The 19566-nt window shown below is 38.1% G+C and overlaps 1 protein-coding gene across 1 annotated transcript in view; it reads left to right on the top strand.

The window, feature by feature from the left end:
- Positions 1 to 12140: 12140 nt before the first annotated feature.
- Positions 12141 to 19566, top strand: part of ME1 (malic enzyme 1) — a 172623-nt gene continuing 165197 nt past the window's right edge. Inside the window, exon 1 of the mRNA XM_028510473.2 lies at positions 12141 to 12469. Coding sequence (XP_028366274.1) covers positions 12392 to 12469 — 78 coding nt within the window. The 5' untranslated portion in view covers positions 12141 to 12391. The remainder of the gene's footprint in view (positions 12470 to 19566) is intronic.

Genomic DNA, 19566 nt, shown 5'->3' with positions numbered 1-19566 from the left:
GGAAGAAAAATTGCATTCAATCAGAACAACGAGAAGAAAAAAGAATTACAAAAAATAAGAATAGAATAAAGAGCCTCTGGGACATCTCCATATGTACCAACATCTGAATCATTGTGATGCCATAAGGAGAAGAGGAAGAGCAAGAAACTGAAGACTTAATTGAAAAAAATAATAAAAGAAATCTTCCCTAATTTGGTGGAGAAAATAGGCATACAAATTCAGAAAGGACAGACAATCCCAAACAAGTTGGATCCAAAAATGACCACATTGAGACACATCATAATTAAAATTCCAAAGGTTAAAGATAAAGAGATAATCTTAAAAGTAGCAAGAGAAAAGCAGAGTTATCTACAAAGGGAAGTTTCCCATAAGGTTGTCAGCTGATTTCTCAAAAGATACTTTTCAGGCTAGAAGGGACTGGCAACAAGTATTCAAGGTGATGAAAAGCAAGGACCTATAACCTAGATTACTTTATCCAGCAAAGCTATCATTTAGAATGGGCAGATAAAGTTCTTCCCAGACAAGGCAAAGCTAAAGGAGTTCATCATCATCAAGCCCTTATTATATGAAATGTTAAAGGGACTTACTTAAAAAAAAAGATTAAACATCATGAACATTAAACTATGAACATTAAAATGGCAACAAATGCACAACTATCAACCACTGAATCTAAATAACAAACTAAGCATACAAGCAGAACAGGAATAGAATCATAGATATAGATATCATTTGGAGGGTTATCAGCTAGGAGGGAGAAGGGAGAGAATGTGGGAAAAGGTGCAGGAATTAAGATGTACAAATTGGTAGGTATAAAATAGACAGGGGGATTTTAAGAACAGTAAAAGAAATTAAATAGCCAAAGAACTTATATGCATGATCCATGGACATGAACTAAGGGAAGGGACTGCTAGAGTGAATGAGGGTACTGGGTGGAGGGGTTAGAGGGGGAAAAGCTGGGACAACTGTAATAGCAAAATCAATGAAATATATTTTAAAAATAAAAATAGAAAATTCAGTAAATTTTGCTTTGCTTTTATCTTTTGGTTTTTATTTTATGAAGTAAATTTATGAGACTGTATGAGAATTCATTGCCTAAGTTTTTGTTGTCTAGAGCAATGGTTCTTGGTCTTTTGAGAATAATGGATGGTACGAACTCCCTCTACAGAGAAGTTTTGGCACCAACAAGTATACAAAAGTATCTAGTTGCACCCCTGATCAAGTGAAGGGAAAAAAATTCAAAGAATTGACTAGACATTTTTGTGGGTGGGTTTGCTTATTTTTCTGGAAAGAATTCTAATGTCCACCTATAACTGCCCTTTGTTTTATTTCTAAAATGACAGCTATTAAATGATAGATGTGTCAAGGAAGCTATATTGTACAGATTATGTAGCTCAATATTGAAATATATTTTGAAAAAATATTTAGTTGATTTTTTCCTCTGATTCTTAACTTTGTTTACACAAAAACATGTGTTAGATATATTAATATATATCATTAATAAATTAAAAATAGGAAATTTTAAAATTACTTCCTGAAAATTTGTTCTCAATATTCAGAGTACAAAATAGAACATTTTATTAGAATTAAACCCAATAACTTTTTATTATTAAATTTATTGGGATATCATTGGTTAACAACATACAAATTTCAGATGTACAACTTTATAATACAACATGTGTATGCTCTATTGTATGCTCCCTGCCCGAAATCTAGTCACGTTCTGTCACCTTGTATTTCATCCCCTTTACTTGCTTCTAAAGTCCCTAACTTTTGAACATGGTCATTCAGAAATGTTGCTATCTGAAAAAGGTCTGGAGTTAAAAAGAATTTCCTATGTCAGGTGTGATAGGCAGTCTCTATAATCACTCTCAAAGATCCCTGCCTCCTGGTGTTCACACATTTTGTGCAATCTTTTTTTGAGTGTGGACTACATCTAATAACTTGCTTCAAAAGAATAGAATATAGCTAAAATGATGAGTGTCACTTTTGAGATTAGGTTACAAAAGACCGACTTCCATTTGTCTCACCCTTGCCCTCTCTCTTTCTCTGGCTCTCTTTTGTTTGCTTGCTGTGATGATGCAAGTGGTCCAGGGTGCTCTACCCTCTAGAGGGCCCAATATGGCAGGCAAGGCCAATCAGGAAGTGAGCCCTGGGACATCCACGTCAATGAACTTGGAATCTAATCCTCCCCTTGTGGAGCCTTGAAACGAAACAGCTTTGGCAATGAGCTTGACTCTAATGTAGTGGCAGAGCTCCAGACCCTCTGGCTTAAGGGAGGGGAAGAACATGTGTATGGAGTGTTGTACTCAGGAGAGTTATACAAGAGATGCGTTGATGACAGGAAGAGACCTGACAGGAAGCACGAAGGCACAGTGAAAATTTGAAGTACTTGCCTTGTGAGCACCTCTGAGTCAAGGTGCCCAGCTAAGCCACCTCTGGATTCCTGAACCACAAAAACTGTGAGATAATTGTAGGCCACTAAGTTTTGTGACAATTTCTTACATATTAGTAGATAACTAATACATCAAGCATTAACTTATCTACAGCCAGGGACACTGATGTTATAATTTAACATTATTAAAATGGCCTTTAGGGTAGATGTCAGTAAATCTGTAGCATTTCGTACTAAGAGTGGCATATATCCAGCAAAACCTTCCTTACTGAGACTTCAGGTACTTATTTAAAAAAATATCTAATTTCTTGGTTCTCTAACCACCTTCTCCCTTCTCCACCAAGTTTTTCTTTGTAGCATTCCACTTCTGTTTCATTATAATGAGTTGAATGGAGAGAAATATTATTGTCTTGTTAAAACCATTAGATTTAATAATTTGTTATGACTATGTAGAAATAAGGAGATAACTGAAAAGAAAAACTATTATGTTTATAAAATAAATTTATAGTTATATCTGCTGCAATGATTGGTTTTGAAAAAACCTGGCATGTGGTAGAATATTTAGATATAAATTTCTAAAATAAATCTCTCTAGGAAGATTTGAATTTTATTTTTTAAAGATTTTATTTATTTATTTTTAGACAGAGGAGAAGGGAGGGAAGAAGAGAGGGAAAGAAATATCAGTGTGTGGTTGCCTCTTGGGTAACCTAGGCATGTGCCCTGACTGGGAATTGAACCTGTGACCCTTTGTTTCACAGACCAGTGCTCAATCCACTGAGCCCCACCAGCCAGGAGATTTTAATTTTAGGCTGGGTTTATTAAATGCTCTTCTTCCTGTGAGAATATTATAGATATGAAGATTGTCATAAGTAGAAATTGGAAACAAAAGGAACTTAAACACAAGTAGACTATATCACTGAGAAAAGAAATAACTCTTTCCTGTGTTTAATAAAGGTTTTAAAGTGGCTAAGTCTGGAAAAATTGTAATATATTATCTTCCTTGAGGCATAGGAACTGGGAGGAGGATATATGAAAAGTAAGATCTTTCAGTACATGAATTAAACTGTTTGCTTTCTCTCTACTGCTCTTTAATTGTTCAGAAACCACAGTAAGGTTTCAAATTTATATTACTTTGTTCTTATACCCTTTTACTTTTTCTATGCACAGATCTACTTATGAAGAAAGTATACAGATTGGAGGAAGATTTATGATAAAAAATTATTTTAACCTCATGAGCTAGACTTAGTGTCTCTCCGACAGATGGTTTCAGGAGAACTGCAAACAAAACAAAGTACAGGCGATTTAATATTTGTATTAAGTAATACAATTTCTAAAATTATGTCAGTTCCCCTAGAGGCAGGGCAAGTAAGTCAAAGTGTGAATCAGGATATCTGGGACTTGACTTGTAAAACTTTCAAGCTTTGATTCTCTGAAAAACCAAGAGCTGTTTCTGAACTTAATTCCAAGAGCTCGGGGGCATTTTGATAACTCTCAACAGAGTGATTTTATAGTTTTGCTCTAACTTTGCCTGTGCCCTGGAAGTTTCTTCCTTTTTCTGCTTACCAGGGCTTTTTCACTTCTTGTTCCTTGTTTTTTTCCCATTGCATCAAGAGTGGCTTAGTAAAGTATGAAGAAAGGAGAGCTAAGGGCTGAGAGTGTGGAGGATTATCACTGTCTCTGTGCAGTTCTGGCTCACCTGATAAAACCTGATTTCTGCCTGGCCCTATTCTCCAACACACAGAGGCCATAGTGCGGGCATGATGATCTGAGGTCTCTTTAAAGCCCAATTTAATGGCAGGGCAGAGCAGGTTGCACAGTGTAAGGGGAGGCAAGTGCTCTGAGAATCCACTTTTTAAGGTCTGATAGCCCCAGAGGAAACAACAGTCTGTGGGGGCAGGGAGATGAGGGTGGGAGAGGTGGAGCATAAATGACTATTTCCTCCAGCTTTTTCTTTTTTGCCTGTGGTTCTAGAAAAGAACAACTATTTTCAAATCTGAATATAAACAATTACATATAAGTTTCCTGTACCAATATAAATTCTATTCTGATTTGGAAACCTTCAATGATTAAATGGATTTGCATGAAAAACAAGTACCCCAAAAGCCTGATATTTTTCAAAACCCCAAAGTGACTTGATAACTTTCCTACCAAATCTATACAATTATTTTCTCCTGCCCAAAGGTTCCTCAATTTTCCTTGAAAAATTGGACCATGACTTCAGGAAAATGGTTCAGTCTTGCTGTTTCTACCATGTCAAAATTTATTTTAGCACTTCAAATTTCCACTGTGCCTTTGTGCTTTCTGTCAAGTCTCTCATCTGTCATGAAAGAATCTCTTGTATAACTCTCCTGAGTACAACCTTTCATACACATATTCTCTTTCTCCCATAAACCAGGGTATCTGGAGCTCTGCCACTACATTAGAAGCTTCCCCTTAGAACTACATTTGAAATGCCAACTTTCTGGTGACTTTACAAATTGACAGTTAGTGCCTAACGCTGGCTTAGTTATTTTCTTGGCATGTCACTGGATGTTAACCAGATAGCCCATGGGCTCCAAGTTAACAAGCTCAATGTATTTTGAGTTGATCTCCAAAAATAAAGAATATTCTGTCTCTTAAATTTCAAATTAAATAGAGCAACTTAATAAGGCTCTTTTGTGTCTGTGATGTTTTGATTCACCATTTTTTATAATTTATCCCCTGTCAAAACACATGAGAGTTAACCAGTGAATACATAAATAGGTAGAACAATAGGTCAATGTTTCTCTCTCCCTCCCTTCCTCTTTCTCTCTAAATGAATTCAAAAACTTTAAAAAAGAAATCATATTTAGTATTTTATTTTCTCTAACTGTAACATCATTTTTTTCAAAATACATATCAGAGACTGAGAAGTAAAAAGCGACACAATATTATCATTTACAGAATTACGATTAACATCATGTCATATTTGAAAATCAATTCTTTATTAACTAAATCATGAAAATATGTTCTTTAGGTGAGTCATGGTTAAATGGTAAATTCAATATAAATTATTATGAAAAAGATCAAATTTCTACAAAGGTTTTTAAGTTTAATTTTTATCTGTAGTGGGTTTTTTCGGGTTTGCTTTTAGTCCAGCTTTTTCAAAGTAAGAAGAGTAGGGTGGATCTGCACAGGTGTTTGGCAGAGTAAGGTATTATGAAACTTATCCTCCCTGTCTCAGAGTTGCATTATGTGGCTGGCTTCAGTAACTACTGGCAAGCAGTCAGAGATTTTAATGTATCCAAATTGGAGGAAGGTAACGAGGTATAATGCCAAATTGTCATCTCAAATTACCTTTGGAACAAAATGAAAAAAAAAAAAGAGATTCTTAAAATTTTACAGTGTATTACCCTAATTATATACAGCCTCTGCTGGGGATATTCTAAATTTTAGCTTTTTTTTCCCTGAATATAAAAGTAATACAGACTCTTCATACAAACTTTAAATATTTAGAACTATAAAATGAAACAAATTAGCAAGAGTTTTGGAGCATATTTTTTTCAAATTAGAAAATTCTCTATCCTTTCAGTATCCACTGCTACTTTTAATATGGCATTCTACTCAAATCACTAAATGGTTCCAACAGTTCCAGTTGCTTTTGGTTTCTCGTATGTCATTCTTTCACTGCTCCTTGTTAACAGCCTATGAAACTAGCCTAATTCAGCAATCTCCTAACACAAGTTGGAGGTGGTTAAGTAGAACAGGAGCCCAGAAAACCTGCTTCCAGAGTCTATATGCAGACCTACCACTTTTAATGCCTCTTTGAGAAGTACATTAGCTATTGCTTGTCTAAATGAATGCTTTTCGCTTCAAAGTTGATGGAATATTTCTGGGAATATTCCCACTGGGGTTGGATCTGCTGTAAACATGTAAGTGAAACCTTACTGAAGCTATCTGCTTTTACATTTGAAAAAAAAAGACACTTCTATCATTGAGAGATATTTTCAAACAGTTAAATATAGAGCATCCCAAGTATTATGAAAAAATTAAAAACATTTTTAATTGCTGAAGTGCATGATAATTTCTCTTATACTTCATATTTTGTAATTACCAACTGTACTTGTATGTTGGCTGTTTCTCCTCATAAGCCTGTGTCTGTATACTAGTACCTAAGCCTGAGGCTTAGCATATATGTAGGTGTTCAATAAATATTTTGAATAAATTAAGGGATAAACAAGTAGGTGAAGGCATAAGGGATAGCTTTCACAAGATAATGTTGAACTAGATGTTGAAGGAAAAATAATATTTTAGAGTGCTTACTAGGTAACAAGCACTCTTCTAAATACTTTACACTTATTGTGTAGATGAGAAAAATTATTTTTCTCTTATCTTTCTAAGTTCTTCTGGCTAGACTAATAATCAAATTAACACGAGAAAGATTAAACAGGAGAAAATGACTAACTTTATTACAAATGCACATGCAAGGTTTCCATAAGAATATGGGGACCAGGGATGCATTGGGTAGTTGAGCCTTATGTGCCATCTTGAGCTAAGGAGAAGGGGGTTGTGATTCGAGACTTCACAGGGCAGGAAGGCAATAGAAAAGCAAAAGTTTGGTAAATAAATGCTTGCTGAGCCATCTTTAACAACGAGGCAGAGAGGACTTTAATTAGACAGGCCTTGTCAATTCTGCCCTATCACACAATAACTGTTACTAAATTATAGTTGCCTATGTTGATATTTCCCTTTCTGGAGCAGCTTCTCCATCTAAATTCCTTTCAGTTAGGTCGAAGGTCAGAGGTTTTTCTGAGCCTTTTGTTTCTTAAAATAAACAGCTTAAAATAATATCCAAAAGAATATTTTGGGGTAGCAAACTCTGCTCACCCAAATGCCTCTTTTATGCCACTGTATAGCATATGATATCATGTAGTATAGCTTGTTTATTATTTCAGAAGAATGTAATTTCCAGAGGCCTGAGACTTTGTATTTTTCACTACTGTTATTCTAGCACCTAGTTTGGGGCCTGGCATGTAGTAGGTGATCAATAAATTTTTATTAAATAAATACATATAAAATACTACCTTGTTTAATGTCCATAACTGCTCTGAAAGACAGGTACTATAATTATCCTCATTTTTCAGATGGGGAAACTGAAGCCTAGAGCAATTAAATTTTCCAAAGTCACAGAGCTGGAATGTGGTAGCAAAAGATTCAAATATTCTCAGTCTGATCCCACACTTCATGTTTGTTTATATTGAATTGTGCCTCCCCAACAGGTGATAAAGTCCCAATCCCTGGTACTTGTGGATGTGAAATTAAGGTATATTGTTAGGCAATTTTTGCTATAATGCTTCTTCAAAATGAGTAAGTAATAATTCCAAAAGAAGAACTGGAAATAAACATTTCAAACAGTGGCAGCAATGTTGGGAGTACATGCAAATTTCTCAAACAGCCTCTTTTCAAGAGCAATAATTATTTGGATATTTGAATTTCAGAGGTTTGTTTTAAATGCAGTCTTACTATTTTACAGTTTTTTTCTAGATGCCATGTATCAACTGGAACTTTGTGAGCTTTTAATAAAATAGTTTGAGAAGCAATTAGGTTGACTGTGAAGGAAAACAATTAGTGCTTTGTAAAGGAAATCAACATGCTGCATAGCATTTCGAGTTATAGCTAGCTATGTCAGTGAAAGGTTAATAAGGTAGAATAACTTGAAGCAGTCTAACAGCTCCTATGTGAATATCACAAAAATATAAGTATGTATACTTGATCTTCAATCACCTAAAACCTTAAGGACCCAAATGCCTTCGATTAGAATTATGCTCTATAATTTGATAGCCACTGGCTGGACATGTAGCTGCTGCACACTCGAAATGTGGCCAGCACAAATGAGGTACTCAATTTTAAATTTTATTTTATTTTAATTTAAATGTAAAATGAATGTTCAACTTAGTTGTTGGAAAAGTTTTAAGTATTTCTGTAACAACTTGGTATATGCATCCTAATTGTACCCAACTGGGTACCATTTCAACTATAAGTTTTATAAAATCTAATTTAAGTACAGAATAAGTATTTCTATTACAAATTTGGTGTTCAAATTGAGATGTGCTGTAAGTGTAAATACATACTAGATTTCAAAGACAAAGTTAGAAAAAAGAAAGTAAAACATCTCACTAGTAATTTTTACATTGATAACATATTGGTATGATATTTTGGATTTATTAGGTTAAATAAAAATATTTTAAAAATAATTTCACCTGCTTCTTTTTATTTTTTTAAAAGTGTGGCTACCTGGAAAACTTTAAATTACATATGTGGCTCACGTTATATTTCTGCTGGATGACTGTTGCTTTAGACCAGCTGTTTTCAACTGTTTTCATCTCATGGCATACATAAACTGATTACTGAAATTCTGGGGCATGCCAAAAATATATTTTTTTGCCGATCTGAAAAAAATAGGTATGATTTTGAGTCCTTTATACTGGATGGCTATTGTATTGACTGTTGTCATTTTTTTTATTTGACAGTCTCAGGGAAAAGAGGTCAGTGTCCCTGACTAAACAGTCAGGTATTGCATGTTTTAAAAATTCTTGAGGCACTCCAGTTGAAAATCGCTGCTCTAGACCATTTATTCTCAAAATGTGCTCCCTTGACCAGCAATATCATCTGAGATCTTGTTAGAAATGCAAATTAGTGAGCTCCACCGAGACTTACTGAATCAGAGACTTGGGGGTGGGGACCTGGTTTAAAAAGCCCTCTGACAGATTCTAAAGCAAGCAAAAGTTTGAAAACCATTAATCTAGGCCAGTGGTTCTCGTCCTGGGCTGCACGTTAGAATCATTTGGGGACCTTGGGCAACAAATCCTTGTGCTAAAGCTACAACCCACACCAATTAAGTCAACTACTCTTGGCATAGTCAAGAGTGATTTTTAAAGCTCTCCAGGTGATTTTATTACAGGATAAAGATTAAAAACCACTGGTCTAGATCCTTGACTCTTACACTATGCTCTCCAGGCTCTGCTCCCCATTCCGCTTCCACAGCAACTTCCACCACAACTCCCTGTCACAAAGGGCACCACTGCTGTGACTTTTCTTCCTGGATTGGGTATTATGGGACATGGATGTGCTACTGAACTCAAGGGGCTTGCTATTTGAGGTGCTTTATTCAAGCATGTCACATGGTTGTCACAAGGTAGTTTATTTACTTGCAACAAGAAAAGGAGTCAAGGATTTGTACTCTATAGAGCCCTAGAGTCTCTTTAGAGGATGGAACTTTTGTATACATTTTTGCTTAAAGAATAGAGTAAGGGTACATCTCTTTAAAATATTCTAGTGAAATGACTCATATATTGATTTCACCTAGCACTAGAGCTCAAATGCCAATATCTTATAGCTCAGTTTATCAGACATTCCTTAGAGCCAGGTATAGAGCCTGGTGAAGGAAACCAGGATATATAATCCCAAAATATGTATCTTTGAGGACCACAGGAACCTGCAACACAAACTTGCCACCCTTTGAAACCTAAAATTGCTTTCCTTTGTCCTGCATCTCTAGGTATTTTCTGTATACGCATATCTTTTATCGCAGTTAGCTTTATTGTACTTCATAGGGTTGCCTTTTTCTTTTTTTTAACTAATTGAGGGCAAGACCCTCCACCAGCAAAAAGATTATGGCTTGTTTTATTGCAATACTTGCTTTATTCCAGTGATTTGGAACTGAACCCACAATATCTCTGAGGTATAAGCCTGTACTTGAAATCTCATGATATTACATTATAGTACTGCAATTATATTTTGATTAGAGGTCATTGTGCACTAAACTTACTGGGGCAAGAAATATTTGAATTTGATTGCATTTGATCGAATATTTGATGTGATTCTAAATTTAGTATTCTCACCTATGTAACAGAAACTTACAGGTTTCTAGTCCCATTATTAACATTACCAAATGTGTGCAGTGATTGCACAACTATAGTTTCTTCCAAGGAAAGTTAAAGCAAGATTTTTTTCTATGTGTTTGTTTCCTTCATTTTTTTCCCCAGTAAAACCTAACCTTACGAACTATTTAAAAGGACTGGAAAATTGCGTATTCTGGCCAACAGTTACATGGAACTTGGAACTGCACATGAATATACAACATAGCTCCCCTAGTTAGGCCTTGTATTGTTACCACTCAAAATGCCTGGAGCTCTTTCCATGAGAGAAGTAAACATACAGGAGAGAGATGTGAATCTTACCTGCATTGGCAGGATCTTTAACCCCTTTGTAATGATGGCTTGGCCAGAAAGCCCACCTACTCATTTTGGGCTACTCCCTAGATTTACACTGGCTTTCCTGTATGTGGATATTATATCACAGAAACAAGCAAAGACTGGTAATATATCTAAATTTATGTAATAAGAGCTGCTTTATAACAAGGTTCTGTTGTATGAACATTTTTGTTTCATCTTCACTATCTTCTGTTCCTAGGCCTGCTGTTAAAGTGTTTTTGTCACAGTTAAAGCACTGTAATTGTAATGTACTTCAGTTAATTTAAGAAAGTGAGTTTTGCAAAGTATATCTTCTTCTAAGATGTAGAGTTAATTATTTATGGCTTATAAATTGACAGTTGAAAAGTGTTACTTGGATGAAACAAATGTTTTAAAAGAACCCTGTGATGCCAGTAAAACGTTCTCTAAATAAAACAACTGATTCTAGATAATTCAAAGACCAAGCCTAAGAAGCTTCTGGATAGAAGTATGGGCCACAAAACAACTGTAAAAAATCTTTCTGATAAGGAAAATAACAATTAGAAGTAAAGAAGATACTGATTGGATGTGTCTAGTTTTTGGATATGTGAAACCAAAGAATAATCAATCCTACACACCATCTTTTATATCATTAGGTAGAGATGAGCAGAGCAGAAACCAGGATTCCTATGTAACTGAAAAGGAAACTGGGGCACAGAAACCTTCAGTGTTTGTTGTGTGTCAGACACTCCTCTTGGTTCTGATCTGACTGCTCCTCCATTCCTTGAAACTCGAGGTATAAATATCAACACAAGACCCTCTCTTTTTAGCAAAGAAGAACCTAAAGACGGAGTTCCTCGTCGTTATTCAGAGCGAGGTTCTTAAACTCCTTGGCATCTAGAACTTAAGACTATATACAGGGCGGACGTGACTGTGAATTGGGCCCTAACACGTCTGCACTCATTTATTAAAATAAAACAAATGAGTGGGTGATCTACAAAGACCTGTATGGCGTCCCGGGCTCTCCTCTCCAGCCTGACTCCCCGCTCTACTTGGGCCTGGGCTTTCTGGGTCAAGGTTGGTTTCTTCCTGACTCCTGCTCCCAGGCATGGCTGGCATCCAGGGCCGTGGGCAGGTGCCTTGAAAGAGCCTAACTTGAAGACAGAGGTGAAGTTTGATCCTCACCAGTCAGTCATGGTTGTGTGCAAACACCCCTGGGTGCCCCTGGGTGCCCCGAGCAGAACCCTCCCACCTCTCTGCAGCTCTGGCTGCGGGCCTCCTCCGCCAGGGGTGAGGGCGCCCGGGTGGCCGGGGGACTGGCCTGGGAAACCGGCCGTAGTCCCCAGGTGGGTCTTTGGGATGAGAGAGCATTCAGTGCACACCAACCACTTCGACACGTCCCACGTAGAGATGGACTAGCACAGCTGTAATTACAACCGCGGTGGTGGTGAGGGGCTGCCCGGGCAGGGAGCGACTCCCGCGGCCGCCTCCCCCAGGCTCCCGCAACGCCGCCAGGGCCTCCGTCTTCCCCCTCTCCGCTCGCCCGATCGGGCGATCTTCCGACATGACTCAGCGTTTCTCTCAGGCTGTCCTGCCGGGGACACCGGCTTCTCGCCGGCTCCTCCCGCCGCGTCCACCCCCTCTCGCCACCCACCTCGCCACCCACGCCCTACCCCTGGGCCCTGGGCCCTTCCCCTGCGCCGCCGCCGCCACCGCCCCAGTCCTCGCGGGCGTCCCAGCTGCAGCCGCCACCGGCCCCGCGCGCTCCTCACTGCCTGCCGCTTGAGCCGCCGACAACAGCACGCCCGCCATGGAGACTGCCGCCCCCCGCCGCCGCCACACCCACCAGCGCGGCCGCGCCTTGATGCGGGTCCCCCACCTCAACAAGGTAAGTCCCAGGCCCACCGGCAGCCCCACGGCCTGCTGCTGCGGGTCCGGAGCGGACACGGCCCGCCAGTCCCCCCGAACTGGGAGTCGCCTCAGCGTCCGCTCCTTCCTGACGACGCCCGCCGAGCCACCGGGGCCGGGGCCCTCAGGGCGACCTCGGGGCCTGGGTTCAGGCGCTGGGACAGGTCTGCACCCGGGAGTGTGATGGGCGGGTGGTGCTGGTCCTCCCGCACTGTGGCGTCCCGTTTTTGGACAAGAGAAGCTGTAACTTGTGTATACTACATGGCTTCTCTTCTCCAAGGAAGAGCCAAGCCTGAGAAAGTGGTATCGGGAAAGTGTGTTGGTGGAGTGCTTTGCTGAAGGTAGCAGGCGGTGCCTGCCACCCACCACTGACTGGTTTGACTCAGGGTGGCAGTTCTCCGAGGCTGCCCGGAGAGAAGTGGCCGTACTGGTCCAGCCGAGGATCACATTAACGACCTGGAAGCCAAGGCTTCTTGGTTTCTGGAGTGACACAGTTAAGAGTCTGGGAATGCGTGGTGGGTGGCTTCTGTGGTGGGTGGCTTCTGCCTCGAACACTGCATGGCCAGATACAAAGCCCAGTCCTAGCCCAGTCCTGGGACTGTAGCTAAAGCCATTTCTACTTTTTGAATCAGGCCTTCTGGAAATTAAGATTTACTTAGAAGGGGAATTCAGTGTACACTCTGTTCAGAATCCCTTTTTCAGTGTCCGTAGTATTTCATTTTTCTTCACAGGTGATGTTAGTATAAACCCTACTTCTCTCAAATGAAAAACAACTCAGAATTTATAATTTTGCTTCTCTAAATACTAAGCAGGCACACTTATTTTGTAGCTGGGTTTGTCTCTGGATTGTCCCTTTTGTGCGTGTGTGTGCTGTGTGTGTGCTTTGGACATTACCTTTTTATTTAGTACAAAGTAAGTGCATCCGTCAGCACAGAGATTTGTTTAGTAATTTTGATTGTGTTTTACTGGACACCCTTTTTCATTAAGAACTGGTCTGCGTTTTCCCCCCTATGTCAATGTTACTAGTGATGTTTTTGTATGTGAATGTATTTTTTATGGCCAACTAATATACCATTATATATGTACCGCATCTTCTTTATCCAGTCATCTTTCAATGGACACTTAGGTTGCCTCCATATCTTGGTTATTATATAAGAAATGTCCTTTTTTATCTTTTGTTAAGTCTTTGTTTTAAAGTCTATTTTGTCTAAGTATTGCTACAGCGGTTTTTATTTTTTATTTCTATTTCCATGAAATATCTTTTTCCATCCCTTTACTTTCAGTCTGTCTGTGTGTGTCACTCTGAGGTGGGTCTCTTATAGGCAGCGTATGTATGGGTCTTCTGTTTTCTGTTCAGCCACCACATGTCTTTGATTGGAGCATTTAATCTATTTACATTTGATGTAATTATTGATAGGTAAGTAGTTACTGCCATTCTGTTATTCATATTTATGATCTTTTCCCCCTTCTTTTTCTTTTTTAAAAAGTTCCTTTAACATTTCTTATACTACTGGTTTGTTAATGATGAACTCCTTTAGCTTTTTCTTGTCTGGGAAGCTCTTAACTGTCCTTCGATTGTAAAGGAGAACTTTGCTGGGCAGAATAATCTTGGTTGTAGGTCCTTGCTTTTCTTCACTTTGAATACTTCTTGCCGGTCCCTCCTCTCCTACAAAGTTTCTTTTGCGAAATCAGCTGACAATCTTATGGAAACTCCCTTGCAGGTAACTAACTGCTTTTCTCTTGCTACTTTTAAGAGTCTCTCTTTGTCTTTAACTTTTGCCATTTTAATTATGTACCTTGGTGGGCCTGTTTGGATTCATCTTGCTTGAAACTCTGGGCTTCCTGGACATATGTCTGTTTCCTTCACCAGGTCGGGGAAGTTTTCCATCATTATTTCTTCAAATAGGTTTTCAATCCCTTGCTCTCTCTCCTCTCCTTCTGGTAGCCCCATGACATGAGCATTGTTACCCTCAATGTTGTCCCAGAGGTTCCTTAAACTATCCTTATTTTTTATATTCTTTTTTTCTTTTTGATGTTCTAGTTGGGTATTTTCTGCTACCTTGCTGATTTGGTCATCTGCTTCATCCCATCTGCTGTTGACTTCATTTATTTGTGCTCTTCATTTCAGTTATTGTATTCTTTGTTTATGATTGACTCTTTTTTATGATTTCTGTCTGTATAATTTCTCACTAGTTCATCTGTTTTTCCCTTAAGTTCATTGAACATCCTTATAGCCAGTGTTTTGAACTCTGTATCTGGTAGATTGCTTGCCTACGTTTTGTTTAGTTCTTTTTTGGAGTTTTGTTCTGTTCTTTCATTTGGGCCATGGTTCTTTGTTTTTTTTTTATTTTTTGTTTTGTTTCTTTTTCACTTTGGCTGCCTCCCTGTATTTGTTTCTACATAATTATGTAGATACGCTATGTCTCCCAGTCTTGACAGGGTAGCCTTATGTAGTAGGATGTCCTGTGGAGCCTAGTGCTGCAAACTCCTTGCTCACTTCAGTTAGGTACTCCAGGGGTGTCCCTTTTGTGGATTGTATGTGCCCTCTTGTTATTGCTGTGGCACATCAGTGGGTGGGTTTGACCCTGAGGTTGCCTGGCTGTGAGGACTGCCCTTACTATAGTGAATGAGCTGTTGTTTGGGGGCTGACCCCATGAATTGGGATTCAGTTGAGCATTCTCTGGTGCCTTCCCAGTTCACCCTTTGGATGTGTCATTTGTGGTGCTAATTGGGTGGTGCTCTTGTGAGGGCTGAAGCTGACCACCAGGTGTGTTGGTTCTAGGGCCTCTTGAGAGAGGCTTCCGAGTAGGCCCTGGTCTGCCACTGTCTATGTCCAGCCTGGTGCTATCTGGTAGGAGATACAAAGTTGTCTGTGGTTGGTAGCTGCCTGTGCTGGGCTTGGAGGTGCCTGGGAGAAGCTATGCTGTGAACCAAAGCCTCTGTCGCTAGTACTGGGCTCCTGACTACTTAGCTAGAGATATAGAGTATGTGGAAGCCAGTTGTTGCTTGTTTGGGGTTCATAATCTGAGAGGTTTTTTTTTTTTTTTAAATCCCCAGAGTAGGTCAAGGCTAGCAGTTTATGAGAAACTGCTGCTGGAAAATTTTCCTTCTGTGTGCCATGTGGGTGAGGGGGTGTCTCAGAGAATCCCCTGGGTGGGGAGAGCTATGTGTGAGGAGAGCTCAGCAAAGGAACAGTGGAGCCCCTTAGTACTTGAGTCCCAAGGGAGTTGCCCCTCCAGCTCTTGCCCTGAAGCCAGAAAATTTGGTTCCCTATATTTCCTTAGCACTTTTCAAGCTGCTGTCCTTTAGCTGGAGCTTGGGGTGAATGTTTGTGTGTCTGAACTCGAGACTTTTTTGAGAGGACATCTGGGTCTACAGCAGCCCCCTCTCTCACCCTCACCGAGTCCCTGCTGATTTTCACAGCTAGTTGTGTGGGAACTCCTCTTTTCAGCACTGGTGCCCAGGGCCGGGGAATCTAGAGCCCCTCACTTTTTAGTGGGGATCTGTAGCCAAGATATCCTTCCCTATTCTTCACTGCCACAGGTGACTGTGGGACCAGCCTGTTTCATGTCTCTGCCCCTCCTACCAGTCTCCCTGTGGCTTCCTTATATCCTTTGTTATAGGAATCTGTTCATCCTGTCTTAGGTGGTTCTCAAGGGTGGTGGTTTTATAATTTAGTTGTAATTTTGATGTCTTGGGAGGAGGTGAGCACAGTATTTACCTACGCTGCCAACATGATAGACATTCTTTGATGGTGATTTTTCGATCATTTTTAGTGACTTAAAGACTTGTGATTTCTTCCTTCTTATTTTTTTGTAATTTATTTTATTTAATGAATTATGGTTAATTTGAGTTCTTTTTGATTTTCGTGGTGACAGGCAATTCTTAAAAATCTATGATTAGTTAGTATTTGTGGACATAAAATGTTATGAAATTTTAAATATTCTTCAAAATGAATTTAATTGCTAGTTTGATTTTTTTTCCTTCCTTTTTATTGTTCTGCAGGTCTGGGCCTATTTTCAGTAGAACAAAGATAAAATTTGATGTGACAAGACCATTTGTGACTTTCATGTATAGCTGCCTTCTCTTTATTACTAAATAATGGGTTGCCACTTAAAAAGGACCATGTGAATGGAATAACCTGTTTGAAGTCCCCAAGTCAGGGGCAAGACTGTTTCAAGTGGGTAGCTGGAATATACAATCCTGAACAAGAATGATTAGGCCTTTACAGTTTATATCAATAATTTATATTAAACTCTTTTAACTTCTGTTTATCAATAAGGGTTACTGTCCACTTGAGAATAATTGTATTACAGAGATTTTCCACCAAAGGTAGAAAGGTGCAGCATTCATGTGTTAACACATTTTTGAATTTGTAATTTAACTTTATTGTCTGCATAGTATCAAATTGGGTTTAAAATCTAGTTCATCAAGGTTGGGGAGGTTAATGGAGTAAACTTTATTCTCCTCATTCAGTTCTTAGACAGTGGTGTGGAACCACTCATGGAAGTGACAAGTCTTCATATAGACTACTGAAGCCATAGCTGAGGGGCCTTCTTCATCTACCTTGCACTGAAGACTTCTGGGCATTAAATCTACTGGCCCAGGAATATTTATAGATTTTTATGATAACCTTGGCTCCAAAGAAAGACTAGTATTTCTTACTGTCCTATAACACCCCAGCCTGGCACCTACACAGCCAGCTGTACTCATACAAACCATCACTTTACCTTTTGGGTAACTGCAAATTTCCTTAATTTTATTTTCATTATTGGAGACTGCTCTACATCTAGGTGTGAGAGAAATGTCTTTGTCAATTAGCATTTTCTTTATGTACTCTTTTGTTATTCAAGTGTTTACAGTATGTTACTATTTTTTATTATGTTGAATGTAAAATCAGTTTGTCAGTTAGGTTCACCATCTTCTCCAAATTTATCTCATTAGTTTCGCAACTTTGCCTTTCACTTACAGTACATTTGTTGAATCTCTTACTTAATTCTTTACTTTTTGTCTGTGTTGTAATTCCTATGGTTAAAATGTCTTTAGTTTATTTAATAATGATCTCGCTAGGGAAGACTTTCCTTAATATCTTAGTCTTATCATTGACACCTCTGTTTTTTATGTACATAGTTGTACTGTGTCATTTTGTATTTATTACATTGTATTTTTTCTTATTTTGATTGCCATAGGACAGAAATCATAATAGTACAGAATTTTGCTGAGTGAACATGAAATAAATGTTTATTTAATAAATGAATGAGCCATGTTTTTATTTCTTTTTGTCTTCCAGACAGTCAGTACTCAGCTTTTAAAGAGGGTAGCTTTCAAAGTGGTAATTTGGACATTATCCTAAAACGTTTATCCTTTTTAATGTAATTTTTTGAAAGTAAATTTACATTAAAGTCTAAGATCAGTTGATTCTCTATACCATTATATTGTGTAATGGAATATAGTCAGAAAAGTTGGAATTTGATTTAAGCCTGACCATCTCATGAAGTATTAATTACTTGCTGGATAACTTTAGGGAGGTACTTTGTATTGGTAAAAATCAAGGTTAACAGGAAATGTGATCTGAATTAAAAAATAAAAAATAAAAACACCTAAGACAATAGGATCTCTTGGTAATAATTCATGTATGATTCTTACTATTTGCTTATAATCAAATATACATCATTCTGGACAGGATATCATCACAGCATTTGGGGTGCTTATCTTTGCTTCTGTACATTATGTATGCTTATCTAATTTCATGTTTAATGTTTATGATTTTTTAGGATATCTTCTAATTTAGGTGAGTGTGCTTCAGCATTTTTCTCAGGAATTGTCATGTGACTAAAAGTAATGTTTCGTAAGTCACTCTTTAAAATTCTACACACAATAAAAATAATCACACTTATTTTTATTTCTCAATTTATTAGTTTGCTTTATTTCTCTATGTAATGGTAGAAAACATTAATTGGTAGTTCTATCATAATTAAATTTTGCTTACATGATTTACATATCTTTAAGATTAAATAATAACCCGACTTGTAAGTAAGCCTCTAAAAATCATCACTCTTCAATATTTTAGGCAGTTTAATACAGTTTAAGTTAGTGATAGTGTTTTATCAAAGTCAGTTTTGGTCAGCACTATTAAATCTAAAATATTAGCTTCTGGGCAAGTGCTTTTGTAGGTATTTGCATTCTGGCACCTCAAGATCTAATTGGATATATTGCAGGAAAGGAGAGAAACAAGTCTCGTGACTGTTAAAGAAAGGTACCTTAAATACACCAGAATGAATCATTCAGAAGTTTTAACCTACCACAGTTTTTGGAGTTGCCTCAGCAATATGAGAAACTGATATATTATTTAACTTGGAATCCCACTGATGCGAAGGCCATTGTAATGCACATGTGCAGCCATGTGCCTCCAGACCTGTTACTTTGCTGCAGTTGGATGGTGGTAGTACAGGATAGTGCAAAAACAAAATAATGTGCTCCAATGAACAGAAAGATGAGTTTGATTTGAAAAGCCCTGAGACGGGTGTTATGGAGAACAGAAAATATCAAAGAGAGTAATAAGTTTGAGATTTTTCATTTTTGTGTTCTGGTTTCCATCTAACGTTTGGGCAAGTCTGGGAAATGGGATGAAATGGAATAAATATACTAAGACTTTGTATCTAGAAGAAATGAGCCCAAGCCACAGTTCTTCCGATGAGCAGTTATGAGATTTTTTGAGTGAAAAATTTTTCAACAAGCTACAGATCCCCTCCTTGTAAAAGAAGAATGATAATTTCATTGATTTATCTTTTTTAAAAGTTAGTAAGTATTTATTCAGAACCCACTATATGCAAGGTGGTAATCTGGGTGCAGGGGATATAGCAAGAAAATTCCTGCTGAGTATACTTAGATTTGCATTGTAATGTGATTTCTATCTTGCCTTTTCACTCAGATATTTACAAGATTTATAATGTACTTACCCCTTCTCTTGAATTTTTGATGACATGATTTGTGCTACCTCTAATATATAAACTTTACAGTAAAAGCTATGTATCTTCTCTCTGGGACAGACAAATTTACATTTTATGCTTAGATTCA

This window comes from Phyllostomus discolor, chromosome 4 (genome assembly GCF_004126475.2).
Source record: "Phyllostomus discolor isolate MPI-MPIP mPhyDis1 chromosome 4, mPhyDis1.pri.v3, whole genome shotgun sequence".
NCBI classification, from domain to species: Eukaryota; Metazoa; Chordata; class Mammalia; order Chiroptera; family Phyllostomidae; genus Phyllostomus; species Phyllostomus discolor.
Note: the sequence above shows the minus strand (reverse complement) of the source record. Positions and strands in the feature narration are given on the sequence as shown.